This window comes from Pseudoliparis swirei, chromosome 4 (genome assembly GCF_029220125.1).
Source record: "Pseudoliparis swirei isolate HS2019 ecotype Mariana Trench chromosome 4, NWPU_hadal_v1, whole genome shotgun sequence".
In the NCBI taxonomy this organism is placed as follows: Eukaryota; Metazoa; Chordata; class Actinopteri; order Perciformes; family Liparidae; genus Pseudoliparis; species Pseudoliparis swirei.
The window spans coordinates 26,812,428-26,826,967 of record NC_079391.1 but is presented as its reverse complement, the minus strand read 5'-3'; the positions used below and the strand labels follow the sequence as shown (position 1 = coordinate 26,826,967).

Genomic DNA, 14,540 nt, shown 5'->3' with positions numbered 1-14,540 from the left:
GTGGTTTTCAAAATGCCTTTTCTGGCCCGTCTTGGTTTTAGGATGAATTGACACAATAATGATTTTGTTCTCTTTCAACCACCCTTCACTGCCACAGGTTTGACACATACCGGAGTAAGGATGAGAGTCGTCGGCTTGCAAAGTATGTGGATGGTGTGAAGGCGGGGCTTATACTGTCCATGTTGGTCAACGACGAGGGCTCCAACAACTTGGAGGACTTGGCCAAGAAGAGCCTCTCCACGCTGGGCAGCCAGCACATCAGTACTCTGGGATTTCGGTGAGCTCCTGAAATATTGATTTTGAAATATCACGACATCACGTTGTGATGGAATCGGTAATCATTAACAATGACAACATACATTCTTTGTTTAAAATGTCATCGTTTTTTAAAATACAAGTCACTAGTACAGTGCGTCAACCAAATTCCAAGTTCTTTGATTGCCTTCTGAGACCCGTTAATAGGTATCCTTTGCTTCCTAAGGGGCAGTGGATTGTAGTTAAATGGTAATATTCTTTTTGTTGTTGTTGCATATTTAGCTTGTATCCTGAATATGTATCAAATATTTCTAGGACAGCTAAGAGTTTAGGCAGGCGGACAACTGGGTCACATATATATGAAAGTATATCGTCGGCATATAATGCTATTTTATTTAGATCAGAATTCCTTTTGTATCGCAGCGTTCTCTTCGTACTTCTGCCAGGGGTTCCATGTAAAGTACAAAAAGGGTTGGGGAGAGGGGGCATCCCTGGCTAGTGGATCTTTCCAGTTGTATTCGGTCAGTGAGACCGCTTTATTTCCTCTTCCCTCGCTGCTCTTACTTTTGCTCATTGACACATTTTCCTGCTTCTAGCCCCCCCTCCTTCTGGATCATTTTGTATTTTTATCAACTGTCCTCTTGTATTGGTGTTTTTTTTCTTCTTAATTTGACCAGGTAAGTCTTCGATCTACGTCGCCGTCTTGAAACGCTCACCGGAAGTCAAACTTATGTCTGTAATGGACTTTTAAGGCCACCGTCAGTCGCTAGATTGTGAGTTTAATTTTTGGGGTAATGTATCACGTAACTTGACATATGTCAAGAGGCTCAGGCGCACAGATGGATGGGAAGGTTGGTGAGACGACAAAAGGATTCCTTCCTAATGTCTTGTGGCGCCTTCTCGCAACACTGTTGCCAAACAGGCCATCACTGGAGAGAAAGGCTTTGTAATTTGCGGCGCACAAAGTGACATTTTAATAAGCCGAAATTAATGAGACAGTGTGGAAACTGTAATACATTCTCAGTTATGTAATTGCGCATTTGTTTAGTGCAGCTACCACAGAAGCGATGGCTGCAACACACCTAAATTATTTAAACTCAGTCGTGGAACATTCACAGAAGTTGTGGGCAGTTTTTGGCCAATGACCATATTAAATCAGCAGCCATCACAAGTGTTACTGATCAATTACATGTGTTCTGCTGCCAGGCCGAGCCTGCTTGATGAGATCATGGCAATGCCGTGCCAACTACTAATTGCCAGACTTCCTTGTCTACAACCATGTCATAAGCACCTGCACTAAATATAACTTTAGATTCATCAGGTAGACATTACTCCTCTAGGTCTTTATGTAGATGATAGCTGCTTGATAAGATACTAATGCTCTGAATGTCGGATAAAGAAGACGCAACAGCACATCTGTTGTGGATATGTGGATTGTCTCATTTGGGTTACATCTGATTTTCTTAAATTATTACATGTTTGACTAACTGTTGGCCTATTTTCATAAAGACTTCCCTGGGAAACTTTCTAACAAAAGGTTGTGTTTGGTCCTTTGTGTGATAGTAATTTACTCTGCTCCTTATATGTGCGTGTGGACTTAATACAGCCTTAAGTCTAATCTTGGTTTGTGGTTTTATTCCACTGTACAGTTGATCTGTTTCGTTTTGTTTACACATTGCAACGAGGTCATACTCAATAAAAATGACAATGTTAACATGCACCAAATGTTATTTCCTGTTAACATGGCTATTACAAATTGACATTGCACTAATATTGTGCATACGTTCATATTCTTATTACCATAACCATTGGCGGACTGTTCAATGCCATTAACATAGCCTCCCTTTTCATTCCTTCAACCATCTTCTTGAAAAGGTCTTGAAAATATGTATGCATATCAAAAATCATGTTGTTATCCAAATCCATCATAATGTTCTCTTTCCAACCAGGAATATGTTTTTTTCTTTGGAGCTACATTTCTACAAACATTTGGATAGTTGGTTTGTGTACAACACACACTGACTGTAAAGAGCTGTGTGTGGCAAGCTGTGATGAAAGACCCTATGTTCCTAAATTACTTAATTATCGGCATATTACACATGTCTTGATCAAAAATGCTCCGTTCAGAATACATTTGGAATATCCCCACAGACTAAGCTGTTGACATAATCTAAATATTAGTGTGCATGTCAACCAAGCTTTTGGTTTCTCGTTGGGCTCTCAGTTTGAGTGCTAACCTAGTCTGGCTGAGATGTCACACCTGAAAAATGTTGATTCAGATTAAAAAGGAAAATTCAGAAGTCTGGAACAAACGAGGTTGGCACCATCTAATGCAGATGCTCCTCATTTTTCACCTACTGTATCGATGTGTTTTCCAATTTTGGCTGAATATCAAACTCTTATTTCCCCCATTATCTGCCCTTTCCCGTCTCACCTCTCTTTCTTCTTTCCAATATGTCACCTGTTCTCTCTTCCCCTGCTTTATCTCTCCTCTCTTTTTCCTTTACAGGCATCCCTGGACCTTTATAGTAATAAAAGGGCGTGCATCTTCTGCAGTGGAGGGTCATGCTGTCTATCAAGGTAAGAATCAACGGTTCTTCACTGATTCTATTAAAAATACACACATCTTCAATTCTATTCAGTTTATTTTATGTAGCCCAATATTGCGAATTTGCCTCGGCGTGCTTTACAATCTGTACACATACGACATCCCTATCCCAGGACCTCACATCGGATGTTGGAAGTGATCTGTGTGTATTGTGTGTCGACAGGGATCAAGTCCTCCTCAGAGGCCCGGAGCTCTTGTGTTTTTCCGTTGTCTTCTGTGGAACGTTTCACAATTACCACAAGCAGTCAATGGGTACAAGGTAACACTTTTCTCATGCACAAGTACACACACACACACACACACACACACACACACACACACACACACACACACACACACACACACATGTAGGTGTCCTCTTTTTGATTAAATGAGTGAGTTGTGACTCTTGTTACATTGCTTTTGATTTCCAAGTGCAGATGTGACCCATGTGACCCAGACTCGCGCTGTATTTATAAAAAATTTAAGTTTGCTTTTAACCAGAGGTATTTTAGGTAAAGATCACTATTAAGGAAACATTTGTTGTGTATTACAGAAACCCTTAATCTCTTAACTTGATCTAAATCATGAAACTCTCGGTTCAAAACTATAAAGGGAATTAGATAAAATTATTTTCAGAATATAGATATTACTAGACAAGAATAGATGATGAAATCGTTGTCACATCATCTGCACGATAGGATGTATCGGACACCGTGCTGCAGAGAGCACAAAAACCAGCCATCAAATGACCTCTAATGTGATCCACTTGTCGGCAATGTAATTTTAACCGGTGAAAATATTCTTAATTCATTCATAAAATATCATCTTCTTGGGGAAAATCTCGAATTCCTTTTTAAGTCTTTCCAAACAGGTACCACTGCTTTAAAAAAAGCAGCTTTGGATGGCGGGCTCTCCTCTAATACTCTAAAAATCGAAAGCAGTTTCACATATCTGATAACAAGGCAGCGACCTCCGGTTGTGAAGCCATTGTACAGCCATTTTATTCTGTAAATTATGGTCCCATTGAGAGTCAAATAGACAATGAAGCAGAGAATGCTTTACGTACTTAGCTACACCCTCAGTGTAGTGTCACTTCTGGTTTAAAAAAACAAGATGGTAACAGCCCAAAAGCAAAACTTGATGCTTTAAATGGCAATCCACAAAACATTGTGTGTTTATGTTTTGGGGCATTTAAAACCTAAGGGTTTTTCAAGACTTGCACTTCAGGTGTTTTCAGCGTATTTGGGCATGTAGACGTTGTGGTTCAACTGCAGGATCTCAATTACTTCAGACACACATGCAGACACACGAACACTCTTTGTTCCATCATCTTACTTGGGCTATTTAAATTCTTCCTGAGATGTAATTGATCAACTTCAGTGATATCATCACCCAATTATTTTCTCATCAATACATCTGTCTCATACCCAACCATCTGCTGCAGTTATTAACCCTTCCTTTACCACCAGCTCTAAACTGATTCCAATTAGACGTTTCTTATATCTCATCAGATAGCAGCTACTTTAATGAAACTACCAGACTCCACCATGCAAATACGGACACTCGCACAAAAGGCTGTGAGACCTGCGCTCATAACTCTTATGGAGTCTGACATACTCTGTGTGTGTGTGTGTGTGTGTGCAGCCCTGATAAAAATTGCATTCTCAAACAATGAAACTGCATGGTAAATTGTGATTGGATGGAAATAATTCTGTATATTTCTCACAAATATGTTTTCTAATGATAATGATTTTCAGATTAACTAACTAAACTAATTAACTAGCTTTGTTGCATTTTCTAATTTCAGTTTACAACATTAACTGTGTTTAAAACTGTTAGACAGGGTTTGTGTGTTGCTACATTTGTTGTGTTAACATTTTTAATTCAAGTCCATAGTCAAATACACATCCTCCACTGTGCCAGCCAGACAGAGTGGAAGACACCTATGAGAGGAGACCTTCAATGTTTTTTGACAGCTGAAATGGATTACAAGTCCAAGCCTTGCCGAAGATTAGTATCTTATCTATTAGTATCTGATATCTGCTGCTGGTCTGTCGGACCAACATATATGTTTCACAGAGGCAGAATGGACAGAATGGTTTGACAGGGACGATGAGAGGGGATCTGGAGACTGGGAGAAATTATCCGACCTGCGCGAGGCTTACCCAGACAGACTGTGTAGCAGTCCACTCGACATCCAGGTACGTTCATTTTTACATCATAAAACATAAACACACCTTAATGAAAAGCAAATACACCAAGCCACAGAAATGAGAGCTGCTTTTGCTGGCAACCAGGTGATTATCATATTATTCTGAAGCAACATGAGAATCTATTGATGAAAATCAGCAGAACCTTTAATATAGTCTTACGTCCCAGCATTGTTCACACAGCTAGGTCTGATAGCCAAGTCATCAAATACCATCGCCTTGTCATGGCCCTCTGCGTCCGATTTGACACACAAGGCAGCGTCTGTATGTTACGATCTGTATGAGATGCACCACGCTTTCAACTATCTCCAATATGATCCCATTCAATTCATACTAATACGATCAAGGATGGTAATGAAACTGCATAGAGACCAAAAACACCCACATAGGGCCGGTGGGAATGGAAGATGGATGAGAACAGACCCAAGACTTTCACGTAGGAGACCGTCTATAATGTGACAGGAAGAGTCCTAAACCAGTGTGAATATGTGAGGAGTTGGGATGAGAACGGTGTCATGTCATCAACAACATATAGGCTAGTCTGCCAATGACTACTGTCTATTTCTGCTCACAAGGATTATGATGTTATTCATATCCATTACTCAGGTTTCTGGTCGTCTGTCCAGTATCTGAATCTCTCCAACAAAGGAGAGTCTATCATTTCTGTACTGAGGTGCAAGTCTTTGTCCATCGGCAGATTATATGATCCACTATACTTCGGTATGATATTTAGATATTAAACCTGGATTACACACTTAGACCGCGATAGACTAGCATACAATACTGGTATTCTTCTTTTTCAATCCCTCCCATATTTTAACAAATAAAGACTGTTGCGCTGATAGAGATCGTTGGTGTCAACGATCTCGTTCAACACTAACCTCTGTGACAAGTATCACAGAGGTTAGAAAAGAAAAAAGAAATGTATATTTTGTATTGATCTTTTCTGCATTTGACCCATCCTTAGTTTTGAAGCAGTGCTCCGCTGACCGTGCTCTCTGGGCAGCACAGCCCAGGGAGCAACAGAGGGTTCAGCCACTCAATCAATGTGTTTTGCTAGTTGAATGCTGTAAGTCAGCAGCAAAAGTATGTTCTAATGGCATTAGCTGTGTATGAGCATAGCTCTGATATGGTGGGAAGAGAGTGAACAGTGAGGCTGGTATTGATGAGATACAATTCCCCTGCTTTACATGCTGCAATTGCCTCCTCTGAATACCTTCATTGTGTACTACATATACATTAAATGCTACATTTTGAAGGGAAATTTGAATGCAACACAGCAACGGCAGACTCCACCACTGTATTGCAGAAAAAGTACCAAACATAAATAATATATTTATTCTTTTTTTTTCAGTAAAACCTCAAGCATTGTATCTGTAAACTCGTAGCAACTCAAATGTTGAGCTCCAGCTGCTCCTCAGTCCAGTTTCATTGGGGGTAGGTTTGTCTATCAAGTCAGCGCCGAGACAACCTGCCATTTCTGTGCTGCTGGGACATGACATGGCAGCATCCAGTGGATATGGATGTAGCCTGGCACCATAGAGCAGCAGCTGTTAGCCTTCCATGAAGATAAACATTAGTGCCAGGTCTGCTCCAACCCCATAACATGAACATAACTAGAACGGGCACTCGGTAGAGCGCATACCACAAGATTGGTCATTGAATTATGAACATTTTGGCATTAGTTGCATGCCAATTGGATAAAAATTGACCGTGCTATGGTAAATACAAGATTTTGACCTTTCCATGACCTTTGACCCGATTGATCCCAAAATGTAATCAAATGGTCCCCTGATAATAACCAATCATCTCACCAAATTTCATGCGATTCGGTTTTAAACTTTTCTTGTTATGCGAATAACACGCATACAAATAAATACATGGTGATCAAAACATAACCTTCCGCATTTTCAATGCAAAGGTAAAAATAGCTACTGTATGCTGCAGCAGCTTGTTATAACTAGAATGGGCACTCGGTAGAGCGCATACCTTCGCATATCACAAGATTTGGCATTGAATTATGAACATTTTGGCATTAGTTGCATGCCAATTGGACAAAAATGTATCGTGCTATGGTAAAAAAAGAGTGAACTTTCCATGACCTTGACCTTTGACCCGATTGATCCCAAAATCTAATCAAATGGTCCCCGGATAATAATCAATCATCCCACCAAATTTCATGCGATTCAAGAACATTTTGACCTGTTCATGACCTTTGACCTTGACCTTTGACCCGATCGATCCCAAAATCTAATCAACTGGTCCCCGGATAATAAACAATCATCTCACCAAATTTCATGCGATTTGTTCAATACTTTTTGAGTTCTGCGAAAGATTTTGACCTGTTCATGACCTTTGACCCGATCAATCCCAAAATCTAATCAACTGGTCCCCGGATAATAAACAATCATCCCACCAAATTTCATGCGATTCGGTTCAATACTTTTTGAGTTTTGCGAATAACACGAATACAAATAAATAAATACACGGCGATCAAAACATAACCTTCCGGCATTTTCAATGCGAAGGTAACTAGAATGGGCACTCGGTAGAGCGCATACCTTCGCATATCACAAGATTGGGCATTGGATTCTGATCATTTTGGCATTAGTTGCATGCCAATTGGATAAAAATTGACCGTGCTATGGTAAAAAGAAGATTTTGACCCGATTGATCCCAAAATCTAATCAAATGGTCCCTGGATAATAACCAATCCCACCATATTTCATGCGATTCAAGAAGATGTTGACCTTTTCATGACTTTGACCCGATCGATCCCAAAATCTAATCAAATGGTCCCCGGATAATAACCAATCATCCCACCAAATTTCATGCGATTCGGTTTAAAACTATTTTTGTTATGCGAATAACACGCATACAAATAAATAAATAAATACACGGCAATCAAAACATAACCTTCCGCATTTTCAATGCGACGGTAATAATGTTCTCCCTTACAATCTGTCCTTTATGCTCTCTTGTTTCAGCCATTTAATAAATAATGGAATATAATTATCTACCATGTAGTATGTTGCTACATTTGTTGTGTTAATTAGGGCCTGCAATTTCCTCCCTAGGTTGCCTGTGTCATCATTGTTCTGGTGCATTTCTTTTGCCTCTATGGGATCTCTAATTTAGGTACCCTAGTGTTTTTTGTTCTCTTACGTTTCATATGGTTCTGATTTGTCTGATTATCATACCATGCAAGAAACGTGAAGAGGCTCAGTGCCTTAGGTGGAAAGTGTGCACCTTCCTGTAGCTTGGCTTTGTAGTCTAAAAGGTAAACTGAAGGTCACTGAAGTTCAAGATATCAGTTGTATTGCTCTTTGGTCAAAGAAAGGAAAGGTCAAAAACAGGAAAGTCTTTTCAGTAGGCCATCTGACAATTGTGAATGTCCAAGGTTTAAACATGTTCCAATGTACATTTACTAAAGACTTGCACTCCACACTTACAGTACAGCCTACAGTGCTCTGTTATGCAAACACTCAGCAGGGGAAAACAACAAAAGATGAGATCAAATGGACACGAGACAACACAATAGAAAAAGAAATCCAATATTTACTGCGACTTACAAGACGACAACAACACCACCACAACAGTTGTTATCCCCAGCGTTCACAGATTCAAAATACAGTACAGAGATAACAGAGCTGGTTTAACAAATGAGCATCATCCTGGCATATATTGTTGATGTTGTATTCAACAAGTACTTGGTTCCTTTTTTGTGAAATTACTTTATAAAATATATAAAAATGCTCTTTACAATCCCTGGAGGAGGGGCAACCAATTCTAATGAGTGCAACCACAGATTGTTTTATTGTCATCTTTACCATTGAGATTATATCAGAAAAGCAGCCGTCTGATAATTTAAAGGACATCGTCACAAAGGGGTTGGAGATTTGCGCTCAGTAAAAAAAGTTCAATATAATCCACATATTCTCATTGCATACTCTATTATAATCAGTTTTTTACATAGAACAGAAAGTGGAATAAATCCTGAAACCCTGTCCGAAGATTTCAATAATTAACGTATTTGAATGCTGCACCAACTGTGTGGACATCTCTCTCTCTCTCAAGCTAAACACAAGACTATTGACACAACATTTGGAAATGTTTCTTTAATCTTTAGGAATGCTGTCACCTACATTGGTCTGGCGCAAAATGTAACAATAATGCTTTGGTGTTTTTGCAAATATTATCTTCCATCAATAGTTGTCTGTCATTTGTCCCTTATACAGGCTGAAACCCATGATGGCATACCAGCCAACCAGACTAAAGATGTGATCCACAAGAATGACAAGGACTATGGCTTCATCTGCCTCAACGAGCAGCAGGCTCACGGACTCTGTCACAACTACAGGGTTCGCTTCCTCTGTGGAAAACTGGGTACATACATGACTTCCTGTCTGTATGTTTGTGGGAACAGTGTGTGGGTGAAGATGTGAACGATATTTTTTCAATGCTGCTTTAACATGGATCGACCCTAAGACACCTACGTAGACGTTAAGTATGTTTAAGGGGGGAAGGGGATCTTTAGGGGAAGATGTGTGAATGGTTGTCTGTGTAAGCCCTGCGATAGTCTAGCGACCTGTCGAGGGTTAATCATTCCTTCACCCATTGTCAGCTGGGATCGGATTAAAATGTACAATCTATTTGTAAAAAACGTAGGCTTATGTAATAGCAGACTAATTGTAGATTACCTGCACTCATGTTTGTGTGTGAGTGTCATGTTTCACTGACTGTGTTATTTTTCATTTGAGTGTGTAAGCAACCATAAAAAAAGGCTTTAAGCATATTGCTTAGTCTTCCACAGAAAAATGTACTGCATGAAAAATTAACCATGGACTTAAATATGCATATATGCATTGTGGGCATGGATGGGCATCCCAATGTAGACGAGTGTTGCTGTGTGAAAATATCAGTATGTGTTACATTGCTGCATTATTTGAGCTCTAACTTTCACCGTCGCCGTCTGTAGTTCGTCCGCAGGCCTCTCTTTCCATCGATATGTCGTCCAACAGCAGCATCCTGGAGCTGGCCGACCAACCAGTGAACTGGAGGTCCCGGGATCGGATAGTCGTGGCCAGTACCGACTACTCCATGCACCAGGCTGAAGAGTTCGACCTATTGCCCTGCCCTACCTGCACTTCCAACCAGGTCAAGATCCAAGGTGAGAGAACAGTGACCAATATAAGCCATGCAAGGCTGGAATAAAAGGTTCTGATGTACTTGTTCTATCAAGTAATGTCTTAGACTAACTAGACGTCTGGAGCATAAAGTCTGGTCCAGAGTGGGGGATGGGGCTCAGTCAAGTCATTGGCACTAAGAAGTCCCGTAAAAATAATAGGTATAAATAATCGGCATTAGGCAAGTAAAGTGTGTCAGCGTAGCCACACCCTTGTAAGGGATATGAAAGAAAAGACATTCAACATGCTAACGCACATTCAAAGGCATCACCAGATGTGGAAAACGACCTGTATATAGTATTTTCAGTTTGATATATAGAGCCTACCTGGAACTTCTTGGAAAAGTGTTTGTTCAGTGTCACAAGCTAGAGATTCTAGATGCTTCTGTCAATCTGGCGAGAGGGATCCTCCTCTGTTGCTTTCCTGAAGGTTTCTTCCCTTTTTTCCCATTGAAAGTTTTTTTCTTTTTCTTCTATTTCTTGGGAGTTTCTTCCTGATCCGATGTGAGGTCCTGGGACAGTATGTGTATGTGTACAGACTGTAAAGCCCTCTGAGGCAAATTTGTGATATTGGGCTATACAAAATAAACTGAATGGAATTAAATTGAATAGATATGGATAGCTATCACCATCAGTCACCACAGGTGATGGCAATTCAACAAGGATTTCAATTCTAAGTATTACACTTTTTAATAATAGCTGGCTTCATTTCTATCTTACATTTATTTTTTGCATTTATTGAATACAGGTATTATGTATTTATTGAATACAGGGTGAGTTAATGATTCTCCATTAAATAGCCTTTAGGGATTTGGAATGAAATCCGTCTTTAACTGAGACATTTATGTCTGCCCAAACAGATTAAAATCACACACTAAAACCAACTTTATTGCACATAAACACCCATAGGCCAGGCTCAGCCTAGAGCAGTGTGTGGGAGTCATTGGAAGGTGTTTGGCCTGACTCAGTGCCAAGGGAAAGTCTCAGCCTGCATCCTGGAGCACTCTGTGTTGAGTCCATTCACTTTGACGCACATGCAATGACACGCAGGCTAGTATGAACACATACACTTATTTTCTTTCTCTCTAACTGCATTACTACGCTCACACTCTGCAGTTCTGCAGGCCAGCCTTGTCAGTCCTCACTGTTCTCATCTGAATGATTGAAATTGTCTTTGTTCTGAGAGAAATCCTCCTTGCACGCAGGCTAAAAGTCAACAATGATGTGTCCTCATATAACTATCTGCAAACCAAAAAAGGACAGTTCATGTTTCTGCTGTGGATTTAGGACTCCAGTCCCTCACCCTCCTGCCACTTGCGCCCTGTTTTTCCGAGGCTCTCTGATGTCAGCGGGTATTTGGCCATCCATAGCAGAATTCCTATTTTGGGAGCCTGATGCCAGAGCTCCTCTCAGGCTCTTCCTGACTGACCGTTTCCTAAATTCCTGCATGCGTGCCACTCTGCAGCAAAAATGTTCAGCACATGGAACTCTATAAAACAGTCAGCAACAGAGTATATGTTATGCATCAATGTTTGTACAAGGGTGACTCTGTCCGTTCACTATAAATGTGTGTGTTTGCGTGCGCGCAGGTAAGGCCCAGTTCATCCACATGGGTGAGGAAGTGGACGGGGTGGACATGAGGGCGGAGGTGGGCCTGCTGAGCCATAACATCCTGTTCCGTGGTGAGATGGAGCCCGGCTGCTATGGCAACGAGGCCTGCAAATTCTTCAACTTTGACACTTTTGGCGGACATTTAAAGGTACATTGATCTCCCGCACTCTTTTTCTTCCCTCCCACCATAGTCCATACCTCCCATTCATCATTCTTTATTTCCTTTAGTCTTCCTGCTAAATATTTATCGGTCTTGCGTCCTCCCTCCTTGCTCCCTACGTTTGTCTGTTGCTACTTCTTTATGCCACCCCCATCTTTTTCAGAATCCCTTCCTTTTGTTGCCCCCTCCCCCTGCTGTGCCAAAAGATTGGAGAACAGCAATTATTTGATTGATGCAACACTTGATCACCCTGCAAGGGTCACTAAAATATATTTTCGGTCGTTATCAGGTGGAGCGTGGCTTCAAGGCATTTCATATATCTGGGGTGGAGCTGAAGCACATGGGCCAGCAGACAATGGGACACTACCCGATCCATTTCCATATGAACGGAGACGTGGACGAGAAGGGAGGTTACGACCCCCCGACTTCTGTCAGCGATCTCTCCATCCACCACTCCTTCTCCCGCTGCGTAACCATCCACAGCTCCAATGGACTGCTGGTCAGTTAAGGATTTTTACTACTTGATGTATTTTTATGGGACATAGTTAAATAAAACATTCACATTTTGTCGAAGAAGCCAGCAGGAAGTCAGCCGGCACTGCCAAGGAAGGACTCATTCTCATCCTCTGCAGCCAAAAATGTGGAAACATTAAAAAGAGAATTCTGTAAAAATGCTTTTGTTGTTTGGGGCGCCATCTTAGAAAACAGTATCCAGTCTCACAAGCAATGATTTCTGCCAATAGACTCCAAAACTGATGGCCACTCTGAAATAGTTATTTCTACAGTTAGATTTGTTTTGGATTTGAAAGGGAAGCTTTGCTCTAGTGTGACATACTGTCAGTCCGTGATCAGTAATATGTCCATGTCCTTCCAGGTGAAGAATGTGGTTGGCTATGACATGCTAGGCCACTGTTTCTTTACGGAGGATGGTCCAGAAGAGAGAAACACGTTTGACCACTGTTTGGGTCTGATGGTGCGAGCCGGGACTCTGCTGCCTTCAGACAGAGATGGCAAAATGTGCAGTGACATCAGTCAAGGAACCTACCCAGGATATGTGGCCAACCCACGGCAAGACTGCAGGTAAGACGCATACAGAAACCGCACAAACAACAAAGAAAACCAATTAAACACACCAAAGTAGTTTTTGTGAACAGATTGGTTCGAGCCATTACAATCCGGTTTCCTCTCACAGCAAAGCACTGAAACAGCCCATCTCAAAGTCACCAATGACCTCCTCCTCTCCTCAGACTCTGGCCACCTCAACATTCTCATTCTTACTGCAGCCTTTAACGCCATCAATCACAGAATCCCTCTCACCCACCTCGAATCGTCCCTCAAAATCACTACATCTGCTCTCTCCTGGCTCAAATCATATCTAACAAACCAACACCAATTCATTAGCATCATCAATTGCACCTCCTCTGCTCTGTCTCAAGGAGTCCCCCAGGGTTCAGTGCTTGGTCCTCTTCTGTTCATCCTCTACGTCAACATGGTCTCCTCTTCCACTGCTGCACCGATGATGTCCAGCTCTAGATCTCTACAAAGGCCATCCCACTGCTACTCACTACACTCTGACCAACTGTCTCACTGACATTAAATCATGAATGCAAACCAATTTTCTTAAACTCAACTGTGAGAAATCAGACACAATCATCCTCGATCACAAATCCCAAAGTCACAACTTCTGCCTCACCATCGATAACTCCACTCTTTCTCCCTCCGAACACATCCACAACCCGTCAAGTTTGGCAGCAACCTTTCCTTTGAACATCAAACAAATCACCATAACTGACTTATTTCATCCATATTCACTCATCTGCTGCATTACCTCTGATCCATCCCTTCATCACCTCCAGAATCGACTACTGCAATAGTATTTTTTATGGCACTTCGAAATCGTCATGCAGGTTTATGTACACCACTGTCAAGGGTACAATCCTCTGTAACAATGCCTGACAATGCATATTATGGTACTTATTCTGTAATCCATTTCCATTTTCCATTTTTTTTCCCAACTATTTGATCTTTTGTGACAATATGATCCTCAAGTGACATCTCATTAGCACTTTTCTCCCACTCTAGGCTTTAGCAGGTCTCACAGCTGAGGCTGTTTAAAGTAAAGATTTTAATTTAGAGATTTAAAAAAGTAGGCCTAAAATATCAAAAATTGTTAAGTTATCTTTTTAGTCTTGGTTTCTATTTTTGTGAATGAACACTTTTGGACATATGGGGCACAGGTGGCTTTCATCATGTTTACTAGAAGCGTTTGCTGAATCTGTCATGGCTCACTTGTAACAGAATACCGTAAGAAAAAAAGAGTAAGAGAAAGTTAAGATAAGAATATGAAATAGTTCTTGCTTGAGGCCCATTGTGCCTCATTTGCTACTGTATACACATTTGTTTTCTCACAAAAGAAATGTCTAAACGTAATTATCGTTACTAACAGATGCTCTAACGGCTGTGTTGACATTAAGAGAACTGGCCTGCCTTCGTCATTTATGCGTAAAACTGGTCTGAGGTTGATGCTTT

General features: G+C 40.9%; 1 protein-coding gene across 1 annotated transcript in view; it reads left to right on the top strand.

Moving 5' to 3' along the window:
* Positions 1-14,540, top strand: part of LOC130193116 (cell migration-inducing and hyaluronan-binding protein-like) — a 61,864-nt gene that overhangs the window by 12,563 nt on the left and 34,761 nt on the right. The window contains exons 5-13 of the mRNA XM_056413458.1: positions 98-277; positions 2,765-2,835; positions 3,027-3,122; positions 4,925-5,046; positions 9,294-9,441; positions 10,034-10,225; positions 11,830-11,999; positions 12,301-12,510; positions 12,886-13,091. Of these exons, the coding sequence (XP_056269433.1) occupies positions 98-277; positions 2,765-2,835; positions 3,027-3,122; positions 4,925-5,046; positions 9,294-9,441; positions 10,034-10,225; positions 11,830-11,999; positions 12,301-12,510; positions 12,886-13,091 (1,395 nt within the window). The remainder of the gene's footprint in view (positions 1-97; positions 278-2,764; positions 2,836-3,026; positions 3,123-4,924; positions 5,047-9,293; positions 9,442-10,033; positions 10,226-11,829; positions 12,000-12,300; positions 12,511-12,885; positions 13,092-14,540) is intronic.